An 18,517-nucleotide genomic window follows, 5' to 3' on the forward strand; every position below is an offset into this window, starting at 1 on the left:
TAAGAGTATTTTGATTTAAAAAAGGCCGAATGATTATACGGGAATAAAAGTGAGAGATTTATTTATTTTTGTATAAACCCTTGTAAATGCTAGGAGAAGCCACTTAATGAAATAATAATAATAATAATAATAATAATAAAAAAGGCCATCACAATGAGCTCTAATGTAGTGCCCTCCTTTTAATAGAACATTTAGTTTGGATAATATTATATTATTAAAATTTAAAATTTATTTTAAAGATAGATTAGTGAGTATAAATAATTATATTATATTTGATAAATATAAATAATTATTGTATTTAATTAGAGATAATAAAAAAATATTTTTAGATATAATTATTTTAAAATATTTTTTATATTATTTGTTATATTAATTAAAAATATGATTATTTTTTTCTTTAAAAAAATATAATTATAATAAAATTAAAATTTCTTTAATAATCTTTTAATACTTAAAGTGAAGATGATAATTAAATTATTACTTATTTTATTTATGATATTAATATTAATAATAAAATATTAAAAAATTAAATAAGATAATATAAATTATCAAAATAAATTATCAAAATAATTTTTATTAATTAGAAAGCAAACGACTTTAGTTGTCTTGCCCCGTTACCACACTATTTTTGTTTTTGTTTTGTCTATTTATGTATTATTAAATTTTTTTAAAAATTATATACTTAATAAATAAACAGTTAAAATACCGAAAACATCCTCCTATTGTTAAAATAATAAAAACATGCTGAGGATATGACAAATAAAACATCATAACTATGTGTAAAGTAAAAACGACATAATCATTTATGAACACCATAACATAATGTCTGTCCAAGGGAAATTATTTCCTCCACGCTGTTGCTTTTCTTTTTACTTGTGCTAGCTCTTTTTCCTCTCCTTTACTAAAATCGCCACCCAACAAAACAAATAATAAAATTACTATAAAAATAATATATATAATTTTATAATCAGATAAAGATATATAAAAATGTAATTATATATTATTTTATTTTTAATTTAAAATTATTTAATTAAATAATAATATTTTATTATTTCTACACAAAATTATAAATATTATTTATATATATATAATATCATTAAAAACCAAAATAAAATAGATCTCCTTAATGTGGCTTTTTAATACGACTCTATTGGAGATCGAGTCAGAATATCTGGTTTCGTAGACCAATGTCTTATCCATTGGGCCATGGAGTCGATTCTCTTGTTCTAACCAATTGTAAAAATTTGTCACTAACCTAATCTTTCCATCTTAGAAGTTCAAAATCACACCTGTGAAAATATTGAGTAAAAATTTGACGTTGTGTAGGAATCGTGTTTCCATTTTGGTTAAGTGGCAATGACCATGGATTTATTGGATAATCATTTTGCAGTCAAGGTGATTATAGTGATATAATATCCAAACTAAACTCGATCCTCACTTAATTTTCTGCATTCTGGTAAGATATTGGCTATACCAGCATTGCTCTTTTTTAAACTTACTGTTTACATTCACTGTAATCTTTATCAATTTAACCGCATAATATTTTCTCCGGGATAACATCAACCCAGTTTACCTGCCACTTCCTGATTTTGGCAACTGTAATTTTTCTCTTATGTTTTACCTAGTCTTACTTTCAGTCTATATATAGTCATTGTATGCATTGCTCAACCATCCATCCAACACCCCTTTTCTGTCTATCTCTAATGGAGTCTCGATTCTTTTCACCCCTTGTGGCTTTTCTTGTGTTGTCATCACTGAGCTTGAGCCCATGGCTAGTGTTTGCCGGACGCCCCGCAGCAAGCGATAAACAGAAGTGCTGCTTCCCAGCAATATTCAACTTTGGTGACTCCAATTCAGACACTGGTGGGTTATCAGCAGTGTTCGGTCAGGCTCCTCCCCCCCACGGCATGTCATTCTTCGGCGGCCCCGCTGGCCGCTACTGCGACGGCCGTCTCATTGTTGACTTCATTGGTAAATAACTTCAATCCTCTATCATTTCTATGTTAACTTCATTAAATCGTGCCATTAAATGAATGAACACTTAATCCCTGATGAGTGATGATTAACCAGGGCTTATCTTTATCTTGTTAACCAATATTGAGTAAGCTTTACTCAACATTATTGTCTTTATTTATGGTAAGGACATTAAAGATAAAAAAAATTCCAGCTTGGTGACAAAAAATCTACCAACTTCTGGTCCCACTATGCAACTTCCAACATATCACATGTATTCTCGATTTTGTAGCAGATTCTGAGCTCAATTATTGCAAATGGCTGTTGTCATTGATTGTTTGATGTTTATTTTCAGCTGAACACTTTGGACTGCCTTACACTAGTCCATATCTGAGTGCGGTGGGCTCCGACTTAAACTTCGGAGCCAACTTCGCCACAGCCGGGTCAACCATCAGACCCCAGAACACAACTTTTCACGACACCGGTTTCAGCCCCATTTCCCTTGATGTTCAGTGGAATGAGTTCTATGATTTCCATACTCGATCTCAAGTTGTTCGTAATCACAGTGGAGTTTACCAGAAATTATTGCCCAAAAACAAAGCAGCTTACAGGGATATATTGCCTTCCACTGAGGTCTTCAACAATGGTTTATACACTTTCGACATTGGCCAAAACGATCTCACTGCTGGGTACTTCTTAAACAAGACTACTGATGAAGTTCGCGAATATGTCCCGGAAGTTGTTAACAAGCTGAAAGACATAATCAGTGTTAGTGATAATTGACACAAAAGTAAATTCTTTTATGATTGATTGAGTAGTTTTAACTTACTTTGATGAAATTGTGGTATGCAGTATATATATGGGCTTGGAGGAAGAAGCTTTTGGATTCACAATACAGGCCCAGTTGGGTGTCTGCCGTATGTATTGGAACGTATTCCAGTTTTAGCTTCACAGATTGATGAGGCTGGCTGTGCCACCCCATTCAATGATGTGGCTCAATATTTCAACAGCAAATTGAAAGAAGCTGTAACACAGTTGAGGAAGGAGTTACCCTTGGGCGCCTTCACATATGTTGACATTTACAAATTAAAATACACCATGTTTCACGAGGGAGCCAAGCACGGTTAGAGTTAAAGCTTATTTAATCTAAAAAACTGTCCAATTGTTTGATAAATTGTATTTTGAGGAAGATTATATTGATATCGCAGGATTCAGTGAAACGATAAAGAACTGCTGTGGCTTTGGTGGAAGGTATAATTTCAACTTGAAACAGGGGTGTGGAGCAAAGGAAGTGGCGAATGGGACAGAGGTGTTGCTGGGAAAGGCATGTGAGAAACCGGGAGAATATGTAGTTTGGGATGGAGTGCACTTCACTGAAGCAGCTAACAAATTTATTTATGACAATATAGTTAGTGGGGCTTATTCGGATCCTCCTACTCCTTTGGATATGGCTTGCCACAGAATGGGTTGAGCCGGCCCTTTTTTAAAATCATTTCTGTTCATGTCCATCTTCTCTTCTCTTGTTAGCAGTAGCATGCATGTTTTAGTTGGACATAATTAATAAAATTTTCTTACTTGTGTTCGATATAAACGTGGCTGCACCACTTTCATGCAATCACTCAGGTGGCTCTGTTCTTCAACACTAGACTTGAAAGAAACTGCAATCAACTATGAAAAATACCTTCCTTAAAAAAAATTAATAATAACTTGTTTACTTTAATGAAATAAATGAAGAAAAGTATCATGAATATACAAGGCAATAATATCATATCTTATTTTTTTCTTTTCGGATTGGAAAACTAACAATTTTTCTAAGGTTAAGTTTTAAAAAGTTTGCTTTTTCCTTTAGGATATCAAACTTGAAATTTGACTACTTCCTTTAACAAAGGCTAATGATGAACATCCAGCGAAGTTTGGGGCCAATGATTGGAGAAATAGAGAAAAAAATTTAAGATTTAGGGGGTCACTTTTTAATATTAATTTTCAAAATAAAAAAGATTAATAAAATAAATATATATATATATTTTAATATTATTATTAAATAATAATTTTATTTTTATATTTTAAAAATTTTTTAAATTGATAAAATTTAAATTTTTTATCCACCGTAAATATGTTTTTATAGTTGAATTAAATCTTTGGTGAAAATTACTCTTTACCCTTTTGTTAAACCGAGCTCAAGTGATGGGCAAGGCCAGCCCACTGGGTTGCTATTCAGTGGCCAAACACCAGCGCTCGTAAGTCTAACGCAACGCAGCTAGATTAAGAAAATTGTAGTCCAAGTTGTGGCGGCAGCGGCACCGGCGGCAGCAGCAGCCGCCATAGAATATTGTTCTGATCTGTCAACTTTCAACTAATCAGAAGCCAATTGGAATTGGGATTAACGTCATCATCAGTCAATCAAAGGAGGGTCAAACTGACAATGTTACCCTCGGATTTTGATGAATTGAAGCACGTTAATAAATAAATAAATAATTAAATAAATTTACATAAGTTTTGTTCATATTAAACTAAAAGTCCAAGTGATTAGTGGCAATTCCTGTGGCGTGATTAATGAATATTAATGGCCTAACAAACCTTGGTGTGTTAAAAGGAAAATACAGCACAGTATTGTTTTAATGAAATTAGAATTCTTAATGCACCTTCTATATATGATAAATCTGAAGTTAAGATAATTAAATCAAAATTAATTAATTAATTAAATATATACGTAAACTCTTCCAGGAAAACTAATTAATACTAACTCAAACTGGGAGGGATATTGCTTCACAAAATCACTGGAGATCTTCTTCCCATACTTTGACAGTCTTTCTCACTTTTTTATTCCTCCGTTTCAACAATCCTACACACTCTTTTTCAGGTACGTTTTGTTGCACTTGTTTGACTCTTGCTTTTTTCAATTGTTCATTTTCTTTCAATGCAAGCAACGACACTTCTTCTGGGGATTCGTATTTTTCTGGCTGGTGTTAGTTCGTTTGTCTCTTGATGATCCTGTCGGTTTTTCAAAATTGAGTACATGTTTTTGTCTTGATTAGTAGAGTTAAGAGTTGCTTGTAGGGGATTCTGTGGAGCGTGCACATGATTGCCTGTGGTTTTGTTTATTCTGTGTTTGAGGAATTTCGGTTGTTTGGTCGGTTGAGTATAGATTTTTCAATTAGTTACTTCTCAAAGTCTTTCTTTGTGTACTGTGATACTATAATTATGATGTAGCTTTTTTCATTTGATAACATGAATTTGGCTTGCTGGATTTAATTGAGAAGAGAGTAGGTGTGAGGTAGAGACGATGCTCAGAAGTTCCTCTGAAAGCCAGAAGATAGTAAATCGCGTGGCACGCAGGTTTAGTTCTTTTCGATGGCTTATTTTCACTAAAAGAGCCTTCTAATGTTTTTGCTTCTATTTTTTATTTTTGGGAAGAACTGGTAATGGAATTTTCTATGTAGCTGGTTTAATATTGTTTCTTGTTGGCAGTTGGGCTAGTAGAAAACCAAATGAGAGTATGAAACTTATAGTAACAACATTTGTTGGAGTGGTTTTTGGCTTCTTAATAGGGGTATCTTTTTCCACATTGTCCCAAATTAAGGTCCCTAAATTTTTTATTTCTTTTATTATACTCTTTCATATTTTCCCTTTTCTTTTGGACGTTTATGTTTTTGTAATTGCAATTGAATGGACTTGAATTAGGCAGATGTGTACATCTGTTTATTTATTTGAATTTGGCAGTTGAATCTCCCATCCTCCCTTCTTCATAGCTTGGATTTTTGGAATTTTGAGGAACACAGGTCAGGCCTTTCAACCCAAGCAGGTTTGAATCCATTGGATTTGAAGAAGAATGATACAAATTCAGCTGGTAATAGAAATTTGAATGATAAGTCAAAGGTATGGTACCTTTCTTTACGATATCATTAGTATGATGTTTAGGTGACAGGTTTCACATGTCTTGAATATATTCCGCAATGGCTCTATATGCATTTCGGAGTTTTGTCTCCAGCCAGTTTCTAAAATGCTTGGTTGAGTTTAACACTTTACAATCAATAATTACATTGAAGATTCTTTCCCTGCTTTACAACAGAAAGTTATGTGGTTCATAAAATAGGGTTCTGGCATTCTTAGAAATTTGTTACTGCATGCATTGATGCATGGATTATTTGATTAATCTGGCTTCAAGTGTTTAAATTTTGTTTGTGAATTCATCACTGCATGCTTGGTATGTTTTATTATCAGGTCAGATAACATTTGTCAATCTTAAATAATATGTGTCTTGTTTTATAATCTACTAAAGAAATACTTCTAGATCATGTTCAGAATTTTTAGCCACTATTTTGAGCTTCCTTCCCAATTCTGCCACAGATTTGGGTCCCCACAAATCCTCAAGGTGCCGAAAGACTACCTCCAAAAATTGTTGAAGCTGAGTCAGATTTTTACTTGCACAGATTGTGGGGTAATCCTAATGAGGTAACAATCACTAGTTATGAAACGTATTGTTTATTTTCAGAGATTGTGGGACAATTCAGAGAAGCCAACTATGGTGATATCTGGATGTTTCTGAATATTAATGTTTTGCTGACATATATGCTGATAAAATTGGCATATCCAGGATTTGACGAGCAGACCAAAGTATCTTGTCACCTTCACGGTTGGTTTTGACCAGAAAAAAAATATTGATGCAGCAGTTAAAAAGGTTAGTGTCTCTTTTTCCTCTCTTAGCCTTTTCTCTTTTAGATTCTGTGTGACACTAAATATCTGTCTCAAACAGTTCTCAGATAACTTTACAATTGTTCTATTTCATTATGATGGACGAACTACTGGATGGGATGAGTTTGAATGGTCAAAGAGGGCTATTCATGTGAGTGCTCGGAAGCAGGCTAAATGGTAAATGTTGCTACTTCACACATTTTTAAGTCATGACAATAATTTCTGATTTCACTGGTAGGCTTGAACATGCTTATGAGTATGAATGTTTTATGCTTAAAATCTCATTTTTCTGGGATTTTGCGGAAGGTGGTATGCAAAGCGCTTTTTACATCCTGACATTGTGGCTGCATATGACTACATATTTATCTGGGATGAAGACCTGGGTGTTGAGCATTTCAATGCAGAAGAGTGAGTGTTGGATGCAACATAACTATTCCATTTATAGTTCAGTTGCCGTCTACTCAACTTTGTTATGTTTTATTTATACAATTTCAGATACCTAAAGCTAGTTAGGAAGAATGGTTTGGAGATTTCACAGCCCAGTGTGGATCCTCATAACTCGCCTTGGCAGATGACAAAGAGAAGATGCGAAAGTGAAGTTCACAAGTAGGAATAAAAGATGATTGTTCCATAATTCTCTTAAATATAGTTTTATCAAACGATAAATTAACTTTTGTTTTTATCTCTGCTGAATTCACAAGAGTGGTAGAAGAGAAAGAAGGCTACTGCTCTGATCCACTTAAACCCCCCTGTGCAGGGTATGCCAAGCATTGAATTTTCTAATTTTTTACATTTTAACTCTCCACTCTACTATTTCATAATTGGATAAATTATTTCATGCAGATTTGTTGAGATCATGGCTCCAGTATTTTCTAGAGATGCTTGGCGGTGTGTTTGGTATTTGATTCAGGTATTGAGACTAGTCAATGATTATGTTTTTAGCCTGTTGCCTAATTATTGCCATTTTATTAATTTCTCTTTGTAAAATGTAGAATGACCTAGTCCACGGGTGGGGTCTTGATTTTGCCATCCATAAGTGTGTTGAGGTTGGTGAACTGATTTGTCTTTCACTATTTTTCTCTATCTTGATTCATTTGCTGTTTGGCAAAGTTTCATTAAGCTAATTGATAAGTTTATTGAACTTTTTTCTTGACAATAGCCTGCCCATAAGAAGATGGGGGTTGTAGATTCTCAGTGGATTGTTCATCAAAAAGTTCCATCACTTGGGAACCAGGTAATTCGCAGCCTCCAATCCCTCCGTTTGTGTACAAACTGATGTAATAACATCTGATTCAGTGATGTTAAAATGAGAGAAAAAATAAATAATCACATTACTTAATTACAAGTTGTCACACAATTTATTTATTTAAATTTGTATAATTTATTTATATCCAAAATTTTATTATTGTTATAAAATGTTATGTGCACTGGGCTGAAATACTGAACCAGATTTTTTTTTTACTTTGGGTAGGGAGAAACACAAAACGGGACGGCAGGATGGCGAGCGGTATGTGAAAGGCTTTATTATTATTATTATGAAAGTGGGCATGTTGATTTTATTGGTATTGATACAGAAACAGCCCTTTTTTTTTTTCTGAAAAATTGTGGTGATATTTCATTCTGGCAGGTAAGGGAGAGATGCAGACAAGAATGGAAAATACTCCGAAATCGGATGGAAGAGGCTGAAAAAACTTATTTTGAGGCTCTGGGAATTAGTCCTAACAATTCTACAGCTCATTAGGAAACATACATCCCTTCTCATCTCATCAATCCATGTACATGCTGGCTGTATACAACCCAATCCTCATATAGTGTTTAGGGTTTTATCCAGTATAATTCCAATATTATTGTTAGCATGTACCATTATTTAATTTAATAATCATCAGTTTCATGTGTTAAGAAATGAGATGACAATATTTGGAGGAAATTGTTTTTTTTTTTTTTTATATTATAGGGATCAAACTTACATTTTATTATATATAAACAAATATAATGATAATGTCGATAAAAATGATAAAATTTATATTAATTAAAAACGATAATTTTTGGTTGGTTGACCTTATAATTTTAGGATTGATATGTGTTGATATGTATACATTATTGCAATTTGCAAAAATTTTAAATTAACCTCTTGTTTAAATTTATTTATAAGAAATCGTGAAAATCATTAGAAATAATTAAAATTTATCTATGATAACCAACACCCAACCAACTACACTTAAATAATCAAATTCATATAACCAAATATTAAATAAGTAAAATGCAATAATTAAGCAAATAAATATAAATTTGGAAAAAGTGTATAATTTAAGGTTTTTTTAGTTTGTAAATTTCCTAGTCAACAAACAAATTATTCGTGTTAACATATAAAGATTTTTTTTTTATTTTTTATGGGTTTTTGAAGACAAAGAAGAAGATGGGGCTCTCAAATTTTCCTAGAGCAGCTGAAGGAGTGCTACCAGTGCTAGTAATGAAATGAAAAACATGGTGAGATCTGTGATTCAAGTGATGGGTGGTTCACGGAGTAATCCTAAAAGAAATGATGGGTGGTGTAACTGTAAGTCTCAACAGAATTCAAGAGAAAGAAGAAAATCAATAGAATCTTTGTGTGCCAATGGCAAGAAATAACAATAATAATAACAACAGTTCAACTCTTTGTGTTTATTATTAATCTGAAAACTGAGAAAACATTGTTTTAAAATCTTTATTATCAAAAATGTCTCTTCAGTAAACAATCAATTTAGTTATTGCCCATCACCCGAATTAGGAAAACCATCATCATTTTGACATGGATTTCATTGTTGAAGGGCAGCCATTGGATATTTCGGTTAGCAATGTTTGACATCACAAAGAGCTGGACTTTGAGGGTTAATAGGCAAAAAACCAAAATGTTCCGAAGACTCCAACTCTAAAGAAGAATCCACAACGAACAAGTGGGGGAACCAACTATATAAAGTAAAATGTTCTTTTTCTCACCCAGGATTTGGGCTGATCACAAGTTGGTATCCCTTCAATGCTTGAATTCCAAATATCCATTCAATTAGTATCTTTTCGCTTTTGTTCATTTTCCTTTTCGATTTTGAATGTAACTGTTGACAATCAAATTAGATTCAACACAAATCACACTAGTGAAAATGCAATTTTATTGGATTACATCGATCAAAGTGCGGTCTGGTGCTCATAATCACACCAATTAATATATAATTTTACCAAATTACATTCTACTTAAAGGGGATACTAACTGTATCATATATTTTTAAATATAATTCAATTTAAAATATATCAATCAAGATGTGATCTAGTAATCAAAATTACATTAGTTAAACTGTGAATCAACAATTTAGGCCTAATTACATCAGTTTAGTATTTTAGTCAAATAACACTTTCCCAATAATGATACAGTGATTCATTGCTAACCAAGTCTTTTTTTTTTCAAAATTTTGGATTTTTTTATTAGGGTTTCAAAAACTAAAATGACTTTTACTGTAGTTCTTTTTCTATTCGAGTTGCGATTTGGGTGAGAGCTTATGGTTTATCTATTCAAAGAGTGAAAACTTGTGGTTTCACCAAATTTTGAGTGGAATATAGTAATTTACAAGATCAATAGTCATTTGGCAAGCTGTGTACCCAGAGCTGCACCCTGGGTCCTGAAGCTACTTAGATATATTATCATTTGCAGCAAACCCTTAGATAAAAAAAGGTTCTGAATTCTTGTCTCAAATTGAATTACTGTATCTTGTTTCAAGTTAAAATCAGATTAGAAGATGGTCTTGATCCCATTATAAAACATATATTTAGCGGATATCTTAATGAACAGTCTGTTGTGAAATATAATAAATACTCTGGCACATAGGAGGAAAAGGGGAGGAGAAAGCATGAACAAAATTCAAGTTAACCCTATGTGGTTATTAAAGAAATCAATGACAATTCAAATGTTACAAAAGGAGCTTTGATACCTTATTTAGCATGGAAATTGTGTATTCATACACAAATTAACCATGATTAATATCACCTAGATTATTGATGGCTCAATTCTATAACCTTCTGTAATCAGAATTTCTCAGGCATCAGCTTGAATAATTGATGGTCTTGCTTGCCAGAAACTTGTTATGCTTTAGCTTAATAAACTCCTCGGCTTCTGCGTCAACATCTTCATCGACTTTATGATTATGATAATTGGCCTTAGCATGATGAACTGGAGCTTCTTCGTAGTACTGCATCTCATCAGGAACTTGCTCGTACCGCTTCACTCGATTCCCCCTTGGATTCACTAGTACAAAACCCCCATACTCTTCGTTGAATGACTCATTACCATAAGAATACTGCCCTTCAGGAAGTCTCCGTGGTGGTGATTTTATGGTTGGATAAACTGGCAAAGCAACTGGTATGAAACCCCCATACTTATCATTGAGTATCTCATCATCACAAGGACACTGATGAGCTTCAGGATTCTTATTTGGCTTTTGAATGACTGGATAAACCGGCAAAGCAATTGGGGTATCCCAATTCTGATACGAGTTCATTTGATGGTGTTTGTGATGATTCTGAGGGCTCCTGTGAAACATTTTGGGTAACTTTTCTATTGCCTTGTTCTGGAAGTTACAGGCTCTGAAACTTAGATGGTTGTATCTTAGATATTGCTATCACAATGAACTGCACTTTATAGTTGAAGTTGTCAGTTTTGAATGAAGAATGGAATCTGATACCCTCTTCTTTATTAGTCATCAAACATGATCTCCATTCAATTTTGTGGACTGGAATCACGTGTGGACAAATTAAATTCATATATGATTTGCTGCTAGTTATCTTATCGGGGAATAAGAATATTTTGAAAGCAATTTCTACTTTATTTATTCTCAATGCGAATATCTAATATAAATTTGATAACTTCGTAGAAGAAACATTTTTTAAAACATCAATCTCATTCTGTAAAATATCTCTTGTTTAACCATTTCGATCACTATTAAAATATCATTCATTTTCGATACATAATCTAACATTTTGACATAACAGTTAAATAATATGACCGTCTAAACTCGCTTGGCTTTCAATGGACCTTTTGGGATCTTACTCAGAACCTTCCCATCAAAAACTGCATACTGTTTCTTAATCTCGGTCGTTGCCTTCTCAGCTAAGGGGTCAATCTTGTCTTCAAACTTCTCATAAAGAACAGGCACCGTGTGCAGCAAAACAAATGCTGTATTTATGAATCAAAGGTTAAAGGTCGGCATCTTATGTAATAAACAGTTATAACGATAAGCACACAGAGAGCTCCCGTTGTACTTACATATATAAAACAGGGTTAAGAAGTTGCACCAACTCCCCACAATAGACAAGACCCACAAGGCTGCTATAACCTGACATCCAGAATATACGAAGAAGTCTAAATTTAGAAATCAACAATGATAGAACAAAATGGTTTTAGAAAGGAGAAAATTATAATATAAGAACTTCTCAAAATGTATAATCGAATAGAAATCATCAAGGATAGATGATAGACATACCATGAGAAACTTCTTTAAATCTCTTCCAGATGCAATACTGTGCAATATTGCCAAAGCCCTGTTGATCTCAATTGTCAATGCCGAAGCAAACTGTAGAAATGGCTCCTCAGGAAGATGAACTTCAGGGATACGAGGTTGAGCCCTACAAACAGAAGTAAAGTGTTAGTTTGTTTAATTAAGTGAGAGAAGTTAGAATATATCTAAGTAATTAATCAATATCTGCAAAGCAGAAGGATTGAAGAGCCAAAAGCTTACTTATTGATAAAGCTGTGAGCATTGAGTGTCACATCCGTCAGCCCAGGTATCCAGCTCTAAAATTGAAGTTAAATGCATGGGGTTGGTTCAATTTCATCCTGTCATGCCAATTATGTCCTTAGCAATGCCATGGCTCTGGATTCCTTTGATGGATATCACCTCCCCTTTTTTCTTCTTTTTTTAATATTGATTAAAATAATTTATTTTTTTATTTATATATAATCATTTTTTTCTATTATACATATATAGTTTAAAACATAAAATATTTAAAATATCCATAAGTTTTATACTCATCCAATCAAATATAAACTCACTCAATCAAAATATAAAATTTACTCACTTACCTAACTACAACTAAAGTATGCAATGAAATGAGATAAAAATGTAAAAATTTCTGATAATTTTGATAGTGAAAAGATTGGTTAATTGGTCAAGCATCCAATCCATCAATTTATTTTTAAATAATTAATTGGCTAACCAATTTATTTTTAAAAATTGATAAATCAACCAGCAAACCAATCTCACATTTTATAATTTTTTTTTTAAAAACAAAATTAACTTAAAAAGTAATTATATTTATATAATAAAAAAATTATATATATAAAAGATGAAATAAATGGTTATTTTAATTAATATCCAGTCTTGTTTTTCTGTTTGTGTGTGAAATAGATAAAATTAGTTTTGGGGGACACTTTGTTGTCCACTGGATGATGGAATTAGAAGGGAAGTAATCATTTTTAAACAATACATTCTGTCTCATACAGATGCTGATAAAACTACTTCTTGATTCCAGAAAATAGTTTGCTGCTTCAATCTCCAAAGGATACATGAAGTAGAAGCATATCAAAATAATGTGATATTAAAAGATACCTTTTTTAATATAATATCAAAAGCTAAGTATTAAAAATAATGCTATATCCAAAAATAATGATCGATATATTATTTTACCGATGGGGTAGGATTCGCATTTTAAAATATTAATGAAATATTTGTGAATACAACATCGTAGAATCATAAAAGATATATGATCACAAATGTTACATGATTTGCGAATATATTTACATAATTAAAAGGAGTTTTATGATATTTTTTATTTTAAAAATCACATAGTTGTAAAGAATTTTATGACTTTTCTCCTTCAAAAGTTACATGGTTGATTGCGTCAAGAGTAGATTACTTCGATTTGGTTCAAACAAAATATATTTGTACATTTTTTTTTGAAGTGGGTTGGCTCTATTTTATTCGTGGGTTTTAGTGTTAAGTCTCAACAAGTGATATTAGAGTGAGATTTATGAATTTTGAAAAGAGTTTATTTGCAATCAAGAGTTTGAGGCTGAATTTAAGATAAAAGCATTTTTAAAAAGATCAAAGATAGAGGTTTTTCCATATTTTGCACATGTTATTAAAGTAGTTGAAGATTTAAGTTAATAGACGAGGTGTTGGAATTGTGGCTTAAATTTTGTTTCATACCACCTAACTATGAAAAGTTGTAGAGAGTTTTATGTCTCCAAACATTATTTGTTTAGAAGATTTGTGAGGAGTTTCCCCTGTATAAATAAGGTAATCTCAAATGATAAAAGACACAAATAGAACAGTGTAAGATTACTAGAAGGTATAATAAGACTTTTTAGAATTCAATAGTTGAAGATAATTTTGTGATTTTTGTCATTCTATAATCACAAAATTGTAAATAAGGGTACAATTGAACCGAGCTAAGTTGAGTATTGACTAATTCGAGCTCGAGTTCACTAAGCTAATGAAATCTCTTAAAACAAACTTAGTTAACTCAAACTTAATTAAAACAATATTTTTAACCCTTTAAATTTCAAATCATTACATTTTAACTTCATAACTTATATATTTATCAAATATAGATATAAAAGTTTATAAATGTAAATGTAATACTTAAAACTATTTGAAACTTAACTGATATTATACTTGAGTCAAATCGTGAGCTCGTGAGCTCATGAACCAACCATTCTTGAACTCAAACTTTGACTCAAAAATCAAACTCATAATTCAAGCTCAAACCCAGCTCATCATTAATTCAACCGAGCTCTACTCAGCTTCCCCCTCTACTTGTAAGGAGTACTGTAGTTTTTCTTTTTCAAAAGACATTGTAACATCGTAACGCTTACAGAAGATAAACTTATGTTAATGATTCTTCCAATTCCGGCTGATGGTAGGCCCATGTCAGGCTATCAATCAGCTTCCTTTCCATAAGTGAAAAGCTCAGAAAGTATCACATTGCCACCTCTACTGCCAGACAGAAACGACGATTCTTTGACAAATCACATTAATAACATAGCAATGATGCATTTTTCTCACCTCATTTGAATTAAAAGCAACCATGAAGCATCTCACTAAGAGCTGTCAAGAATCAAAACTTTTGATATAAATAATCAAAGATTCATGAATTAGGTTGAGTTCAACATTCTTTAATGTATTAAGCAATTATGAAATACATACATATGATAAGATAGGACTGCACCTCCAAAAACTTCCACGGCAAAAATTAGTCAATACAAATTGCAGAATCTGCACTCAAACAAATCCAAGAATAGACTGGGTGTACAAATATGGTTCTCCTGTGGTATTGCATCCAACACTCAAAACAAATGCAATTTTAAACGTTGTATATGGTCTAAAAGTAATCAGATAGTACAAATTAAGGAGTTTAACTAAACATGCATAAATAAATGTCTCAAAACAAAACTTCCTAACATGAGGACATATGCAAGAACCTCAAACTACTTTTTCGGTATATCTGGGAATCCAAAACACAAGTGATAAGTTACATAACCCTGAAACAACATGCTCATCCAATCACAGTAAGGTCTACCCTCAGCGAATGGGCATGCTTCACCATAATAAAACCCAAATACAGAGATATATACAAAAATTTACCCTAAAAGTTCCAAGATTTGTCCAGCTCCCCAGACATTTCCCAATGAAGTACAAGAATTCACCTGGATTTATGTCATAGCTATGTCAGTAACACACTGGTCATAGTTAATCCACTGAGCCCTTCATGAGGAGTCACAGAACCTGCAGCTCCGACTGAACTTTACAAAGAACAGACATCTAAACTTATTTAAGATTGTCACCCACTTTCTCGTAAGCAATTTCCAGGCAAGAGAAATTTGTACTTATCGGCATTTTCCAAAAGATATGATGGTAGATGAACTGCTGAGAAAGAATGAGGTACTGGTCCCATTTTTCCAATGATTTCCTTGAATGTGTACTCCTCTGGAAGCATATCAAATAAATCAGCCCCCTTGCAGATTACTCTCTGAATTCTTTTATGGTTTAAAAAGTAAGAGAATCTAACTCTGTCAAAATGGCTGTATGCTTTCATTTTAAATGTAAACTCATTGATATGGCGGAAGCAGAAGCTACAATGCCACCCTGCATCTGCTAAGATGTCATCTGATTGGCGATAATGTGCATACCGAGTTTTACCTGTCTCATATTTGTGGACTGAAGCTCTCCAGCTGTTATTATCCACAAGAAACTCAAAAGAGTACAGATAATTCTTCAGCCGAAGATGAAGGACTGAAGGTATTTCATCACACCACCTCAACAGATTGATAGTGTGTCTACTTGGAATCTCATCAACGTCAGACATTATCAACAAGTCATCATCAGTAATACCAGCAATTTTCAGAAGTTGGTCCAGTGCCACTCGCTGATATGCCTCTTCCACAAATGGGTTTTCTCCTTTCTTAAACCTCCCTCCAATTGTCCCATAAGTCAAACGTGGCTCCACAAATTTAAATTGATCTTGATGGGCTGCAAAAACTAGAGGCTTTGGCTTTCCAGTAAATGTTGAATCAGACTCAAGGAGAACAAACTGAGTTACATATGGGTACAATTCTTTCCAGCGTATAGTGAGAATGTCCAGCTCATTGCTGAACAAAATAGCATCATATACACGTCTAGGGTATTCACGGATCCCCCAACCATGAAGTTTGCACAGTCTCTCCATTGACACATTCTCATGATAATAGTGTGGGATTTCATGAAAGGGTTTGGGTGGGGATTCCCACAGTGGTCGCAGAAAGTATGAGATCTTCTGACCATGCACATAGATGCCAAACATGCATGCTGGGACAAGTGCAAACAGAAATATATAGGTCTTCAAGTCTAAGCCACGAAGAATGCAGCGTATTCTTGACATGGTTAGACCTCGACTTGATTCCTGCATAATAAAGGCTAAACTCTTGAGACTTGAAACAATATATATAGAATTATGGAGCTAACAGAGGATACGAACTCAACACGCACAAGAATATAGCAAGTGGAATTTAAAAAAAGCAATTGTGTGTAAACATTAATGTTCTGCAAAAGTTCCAGGCAATAAAACTTGCTAACAACCTGCTCCGTTTTCAGGTAAAAGACCATCTTCTCTCTAATCCTCAGTTTCCCCAAATAGCTAATGGAGAATTTCCAAATTTCATATTGAATAACTTTATGAAAAGAATGAAAAAATGATAATAACGCAGTGTGCACCCAAGCACAATAAAAAATCTAGACATATCAGCTGCCACAATCAAATCACCAACTGAACACTTCAATATTTTCATCAGCAAACCGACTTCTCACAAAACAGTAATTCTATTTCATAAATTGAATTGGGCGAGAACTATCAACTACCCCCCGAATAACAATCAGAAGGTCATGACGGAAGAAACGTACCAATTGAACAAACATGCTAAACAGGACATAGTCACCGTCTAACATATCTAAAAATAATAACAAACTGTCTAGATCCAACATTTTAAGGTTTATTGCCTCTCTCACATTTTCTCAGAAACCAAAATAATCATATGAATCAATTGGGTTGTTCGTTTTATATAAAAATTCCTCAAAGCAATATAAACAAATAAATTTAAAAAGAGGGAAAAAAAATTACCTGGCCACAGACATTACCGCAAATATCATCACTCTTTTTAGAACAGTAATGACCACCTTCATTACTCATCATCCACCACATTCTCGGTCAATACAGTGTTCCCGAACAGATCAGTTCAACAATGACCGAAATGCCCCGAGTATTTCTTCAAAAGCCCTTTCTTCTCTTCGACAACCCAGATGTCAAATCGAAAAAAAAAATAAAAACAAAACCCAGAAATCTTCCTCCTCAGGCTCAACTTCAGATCCCAGAACCTCCAACTCCGTGGCGCCAGTATTATTATCTCTACTTCAAACCAGATAATGTGGATCGCTAAGAATAGCCAAAATTAGTGATAATGGAGTATTAATCTATATTATTAATATCAAACCCAACAATAAATCAGTAACAACGAGGTATAATAGTTTTAAAAAAAAGAAATTAAATTAAAAAATTAAAAAATAAATATCTATATTTGAATAGAGATGCAAGGCTGTGGCCTCTCTGTTAACGGGTGGCAGTAGAAAAGACTTTAAGAAGAACAGCAGAGGGAGCCGTTTCTTTTGTCTTCTACCTAACCCTGACATCAAATATTTTTCTTATTCTCAAAAACACCCACGTATTATAGTGATAATGAGGGCACAAATTAGGGCAATTAAGTAAATAAGGGACGGGTCGGGTTGGGCTCGGTCTCTGCGCGTCTATTGACTGGCTCAAGACAAGTCTTTGTTGATTTGTTGACAATGTTACTCCCAAACGATAATTTTAAAATAAGAAAAAAAAATCACGTCACTCAGATTATACAATATCATAATAAAATCCAATTTTATACTATTTTTAGATAGGCTGGATTCGAACCGAGTTAGCTTGAGCTCGAATTCGACTTAATTCGATTCGAACCTAAAATGAGTTGGGTTCTATTCAGCTCGATCGAGCTCTAGTTGGCTCGGATTGGCTCGGTAAATTTTTTAAAAAAATTTTTATACAAAACGACGTCATTTTGATTATATATATATACAAAACGGTATCGTTTTGATATAAAAAATAAGTGAAACTGAGCCATAAACGAGCCGAGTCAAACTCGAGTCGAGCTGAGTTTAGCTCGAGTTGAGCTCGAACCGAACTTGAGCCGACCATAAAAAAACCAAGCCAAGCCCGAACTGGGTGCGAGCCTCGAATCCAGCCCTATTTTTAGATACTTATATAACAATTAACCATG

General features: G+C 33.2%; 4 protein-coding genes across 4 annotated transcripts; 2 read left to right on the forward strand and 2 right to left on the reverse strand.

The window, feature by feature from the left end:
* The first annotated feature begins 1,562 nt into the window (after positions 1-1,562).
* On the forward strand, positions 1,563-3,544 carry LOC123213825 (alpha-L-fucosidase 3-like). Its single transcript, XM_044633429.1, has 4 exons — positions 1,563-1,971; positions 2,309-2,721; positions 2,806-3,076; positions 3,162-3,544. Exons 1-4 carry the CDS (start codon positions 1,656-1,658, stop codon positions 3,422-3,424), a joined length of 1,263 nt encoding a protein of 420 aa, XP_044489364.1. The 5' UTR covers positions 1,563-1,655; the 3' UTR covers positions 3,425-3,544.
* Positions 3,545-4,688: 1,144 nt separating this feature from the next.
* LOC123213826 lies at positions 4,689-8,551 on the forward strand. Its single transcript, XM_044633430.1, has 15 exons — positions 4,689-4,813; positions 5,214-5,289; positions 5,422-5,503; positions 5,674-5,829; positions 6,301-6,405; positions 6,548-6,631; positions 6,707-6,822; positions 6,952-7,053; positions 7,141-7,251; positions 7,347-7,403; positions 7,489-7,555; positions 7,638-7,691; positions 7,805-7,879; positions 8,117-8,152; positions 8,273-8,551. Exons 2-15 carry the CDS (start codon positions 5,237-5,239, stop codon positions 8,384-8,386), a joined length of 1,212 nt encoding a protein of 403 aa, XP_044489365.1. The 5' UTR covers positions 4,689-4,813; positions 5,214-5,236; the 3' UTR covers positions 8,387-8,551.
* A 3,098-nt stretch (positions 8,552-11,649) lies between these two features.
* LOC123214342 (reticulon-like protein B5) lies at positions 11,650-13,233 on the reverse strand. Its single transcript, XM_044634089.1, has 5 exons — positions 13,153-13,233; positions 12,405-12,460; positions 12,150-12,291; positions 11,933-12,002; positions 11,650-11,842 (listed from the first exon to the last, which is right to left on the reverse strand). The coding sequence occupies exons 1-5, from the start codon at positions 13,231-13,233 to the stop codon at positions 11,676-11,678; spliced, it is 516 nt and encodes a 171-aa protein (XP_044490024.1). The 3' UTR covers positions 11,650-11,675.
* A 1,780-nt stretch (positions 13,234-15,013) lies between these two features.
* On the reverse strand, positions 15,014-17,877 carry LOC123213828. The gene is made up of 2 exons (XM_044633432.1): positions 17,320-17,877; positions 15,014-16,605 (listed from the first exon to the last, which is right to left on the reverse strand). The coding sequence occupies exons 1-2, from the start codon at positions 17,398-17,400 to the stop codon at positions 15,508-15,510; spliced, it is 1,179 nt and encodes a 392-aa protein (XP_044489367.1). The 5' UTR covers positions 17,401-17,877; the 3' UTR covers positions 15,014-15,507.
* Positions 17,878-18,517: the final 640 nt, after the last annotated feature.

Source organism: Mangifera indica, chromosome 4 (genome assembly GCF_011075055.1).
Source record: "Mangifera indica cultivar Alphonso chromosome 4, CATAS_Mindica_2.1, whole genome shotgun sequence".
Lineage (NCBI taxonomy): Eukaryota > Viridiplantae > Streptophyta > Magnoliopsida > Sapindales > Anacardiaceae > Mangifera > Mangifera indica.

Coding starts and splice junctions, on each gene's coding strand:
- LOC123213826 (XM_044633430.1), top strand. CDS start 5,237: ATGCTCAGAAGTTCCTCTGAAAGCCAGAAGATAGTAAATCGCGTGGCA. Junction 6,823..6,951: donor GCTCGGAAGCAGGCTAAATG/GTAAATGTTGCT, acceptor ATTTTGCGGAAG/GTGGTATGCAAAGCGCTTTT. Junction 7,054..7,140: donor GAGCATTTCAATGCAGAAGA/GTGAGTGTTGGA, acceptor ATACAATTTCAG/ATACCTAAAGCTAGTTAGGA.
- LOC123213825 (XM_044633429.1), top strand. CDS start 1,656: ATGCATTGCTCAACCATCCATCCAACACCCCTTTTCTGTCTATCTCTA. Junction 2,722..2,805: donor AGCTGAAAGACATAATCAGT/GTTAGTGATAAT, acceptor TGTGGTATGCAG/TATATATATGGGCTTGGAGG. Junction 3,077..3,161: donor TCACGAGGGAGCCAAGCACG/GTTAGAGTTAAA, acceptor TTGATATCGCAG/GATTCAGTGAAACGATAAAG.
- LOC123213828 (XM_044633432.1), bottom strand. CDS start 17,400: ATGTGGTGGATGATGAGTAATGAAGGTGGTCATTACTGTTCTAAAAAG. Junction 16,606..17,319: donor GCGGTAATGTCTGTGGCCAG/GTAATTTTTTTT, acceptor TTTATTATGCAG/GAATCAAGTCGAGGTCTAAC.
- LOC123214342 (XM_044634089.1), bottom strand. CDS start 13,233: ATGTATCCTTTGGAGATTGAAGCAGCAAACTATTTTCTGGAATCAAGA. Junction 12,461..13,152: donor GCATCTGTATGAGACAGAAT/GTATTGTTTAAA, acceptor CTTCAATTTTAG/AGCTGGATACCTGGGCTGAC. Junction 11,843..11,932: donor CTTAACCCTGTTTTATATAT/GTAAGTACAACG, acceptor TCATAAATACAG/CATTTGTTTTGCTGCACACG.